Source organism: Leucopleurus acutus (assembly GCF_964270905.1).
Source record: "Leucopleurus acutus genome assembly, chromosome: 2".
Taxonomy (NCBI): domain Eukaryota; kingdom Metazoa; phylum Chordata; class Mammalia; order Artiodactyla; family Delphinidae; genus Leucopleurus; species Leucopleurus acutus.
Window position 1 is genome coordinate 163,728,317 of NC_139143.1, and position 3,480 is coordinate 163,731,796.

Consider the following 3,480-nt stretch of genomic DNA (forward strand, 5'->3'; position numbering starts at 1 on the left):
AGAGCTCCCTGTGCTATACAGTAGGTCCTTATTAGTTATCTATTTTATATGCAGTTGTGTGTGTATGTCCATCCAAATCTCCCAGTTTATCCCTCCCCTCTCTGTGTTTTTATACTTAAAGTGTGTGTCTTATTATAAAAGGATATAATTGGGTCTTGCTCTTTTATTGTCAGATAATTTCTGCCTTTTAATTGAAGTGTTTAGTTCATTTACATTTAATATAATTATTGATTTGGTTGGATTGAAAGTACCATTTTGCCATTAGATATCTGTTTTTTCCACTTTGTTATTTTAAAATTTTCTTCCCTCCTTTCCATTTTCTTTTGGGTTCTTGAGAATTTTTAGTATTCTATTTTTATCTCATCTAGTTTTTTTAAAAATCTATATCTCTTGTTAAATGATTTTTCTAGCTTTCTCTTTCTGGACCTGGCTAAGGAGGAGGAGCCATGATGGGAGTTGACATCCAGCACAACAAGGACCGAAAGTTTCCACGCAAGGAGCCCAAGAGTCAGGACATCTACCTAAGGCTGTTGGTCAAGCTGTACAGGTTTCTGGCCAGATGAACCAACTTCACCTTCAATTAAGTTGTACTGAAGCGGTTGTTCATGAGTCACACCAACTGGCCACCTCTGTCCCTTTCCCGGATGATTTGGAAGATGAAGCTTCCTGGCCAGGAAGGCGAAAGAGCTGTGGTTGTGGGGACTATAACCGATGATGTGCATGTCCAGGAGATGCCCAAATGGAAGCTGTGTGCTCTTCGAGTGAGCAGCTGCGCCTGGAGCTGCATCCTCAAGGCCGGGGGCGAGATCCTCACCTTCGACAAGTTGGCCCTGGACTCCCCCAAGGGCTGTGGCACTGTCCTCCTCTCTGGTCCTCGCAAGGGCCAAAAGGTGTACAGGCATTTCAGCAAGGCCCCAGGAATCCCGCATAGCCACACCAAACCCTATGTACGCTCCAAGGGCTGGAAGTTTGAGCATGCCAGAGGCCGATGGGCTAGCCGTGGCTACAAAAACTAACCCCAGATCCTACCATGTTATTAAAAAGATTTTGGATGCTAAAAAAAAAAAAAAAAAAAAAAAAGATTGTTCTAGGAATTGCAATATGCATTCTTAAATTATCAAAGTCTACCTTGAGTTAATATTATTCCCCTTCACATAAAATGTAAGAATCTTACAACAGTAGATTTTAATTTCCTCCCTCTTTTGTTCTATTTTTGACATTTATTTTTGTTTTTACATATGTTAACTCCCACAATGTAGTATCATTTTTTGCTCTAAACAGTAGTTTTTCTTTTAAGGAAATTAAGAATTAAGAAAAGTCTTTAACACTGACTCATACTTATTACTATTTCTGGCATACTTTATTCCCTGATGGGGATCCTAGTTTCCATCTGGTACCATTTCTCTTCAACCTAAAGAACTTCCTTTAACATTTCTTATAATGCAGATCAGCTAGTGATGAATTCTCCCAGCTTTGGCTTATTTAAAAATGTCTCTATTTCACCTTAATTTTTGAAGGAATTTTTTTCTGAATATAGGCTTTTAGGGTGAAAGTTTATTTTTTTTCTGGCACTTTAAGTTCTCCTTGCCTTCTAACTTGTGTCTAGTGGTAAATCAGTGATAAGTCCTATATTTTTATCTTCATTCTCCTATCTGTAGGCGTTTTTGCAGGGGAGAGGGAACTGTTTTTCTCTCTTTTTTTTTTTTTCTGAAATTTTGTTATGTGCTTTGATGGTGTTGTGTGTGTTTGTGTGTGTGTTTATACTGCTTGGGGTTTGTTGAACTTCTTGGATTTGTGGGTGGACATAGTCATGATATATGAAACTTTTTCAGTATTTTCAAAAATTAATATAATTTATTTTTAGAGCAATTTTAGGTTCACAGCAAACTTGAGCAGAAAGTCCAGAGTTTCCCCGTATCCCTTCTTATCATACACACACAACCTCCTTCACCATCAACATTCTGCATCAGTGTGGTTTATTTATTACAGTTAATGATCAACATTAACACTCTCTGACTTAAATCACAGCAAGATCTTTTTTGACCCACCTCCTAGAGTAATGAAAATAAAACCAAAAATAAACAAATGAGACCTAATGAAACTCAAAAGCTTTTCCACAGCAAAGGAGACCATAAACAAAATGAAAAGAAGACCCACAGAATGGGAGAAAATATTTGCAAACGAAGTGACTGACAAGGGATTAATGTCCAAAATATACAAACAGCTCATGCAGCTCAATAACAAAAAAACAAACAACCTAATCAAAAAATGGGCTAAATAGACATTTTTCCAAAGAAGACATACAGATGCCAAAAAGCACATGAAAATATACTCAACATCACCAATTATTAGAGAAATGCAAATCAAAACTTCAATGAGGTATCATCTCACATCACTCAGAATAGCCATCATTAAAAAAAATCTACAAACAGTAAATACTGGAGAGGGTGTGGAGAAAAGGGAACCCTCGTACACTGTTGGTGGGAATGTAAACTGGTACAGTCACCATGGAGAACAGTATGGAGGTTCCTTAAAAAACTAAAAATACAGCTACCAGATGATCTAGCAATCCCATTCCTGGGCATATACCTGGAGAAAACCATAATTCGAAAAGATTCCTGCACCCCAATATTCATTACAGCACTATTTACAATAGCCAGGGCATGAAAGCAACCTAAATGTCCACGACAGAGGAATATATAGAGAAGGTGTGGCACATATATACAATGGAATATTACTCAGCCATAAAAAAGAACAAAATAATGCTATCTGCAGCAACATGGATGGACCTAGAGATTGTCATACTGAGTGAAGTAAGTCAGACAGAGAAGGACAAATATTGCTTGATATTGCTTATATGTGGAATCTAAAAAAATGGTACAAATGAACTTATTTACAAAGCAGAAATAGACTTACAGATGTAGAAAACAATCTTATGGTTACCAAGGGGAAAGGCGGGCGGGCTGAACTGGGAGATTGGGATGGACATATACACACAACTATATATTAAATAGATAACTAAAAAGGACCTACTGTATAGCACATGGAACTCTACTCAGTTCTCTGTAATGATCTATATGGGAAAAGAATCTAAAAAGAGTGGATATATGTATATGTATAACTGATTCACTTTGCTGTAGAGCAGAAAGCAACACAACATTGTAAATCAACTATACTCCAATAAAAAGTTTTTAAAAACGATCAACATTGGCACATCTTTATCAACCAAAGTCCATAGTTTACATTTCAGTTAATTCTTTGGTGTTATGTATTCTAAGGGTTTTGACAAATGTATGACGTATTCACCATTACAGTATTACAAAGAGCAGTCTCACTGCCCTAAAAGTCCTCTGTGCCCCACCTATTTATCCCTCCCTCCCCCTAATTCCTGGAAACCACTAAACTTTTTACTGTCTCCATAGTTTTGCCTTTTCCAAAATGTCATATAGTTGAAATAATACAATGTGTAGGTCTTGCAGA

General features: G+C 37.0%; 1 protein-coding gene across 1 annotated transcript; it reads left to right on the forward strand.

Moving 5' to 3' along the window:
- The first annotated feature begins 433 nt into the window (after positions 1-433).
- LOC309957258 (large ribosomal subunit protein eL18-like) lies at positions 434-1,192 on the forward strand. The gene is given in 3 exon segments (XM_082832414.1): positions 434-560; positions 564-581; positions 585-1,192. Coding segments are annotated over 3 exon segments (564 nt in total). The 5' UTR covers positions 434-446; the 3' UTR covers positions 1,017-1,192.
- The last annotated feature ends 2,288 nt before the right edge of the window (positions 1,193-3,480 follow it).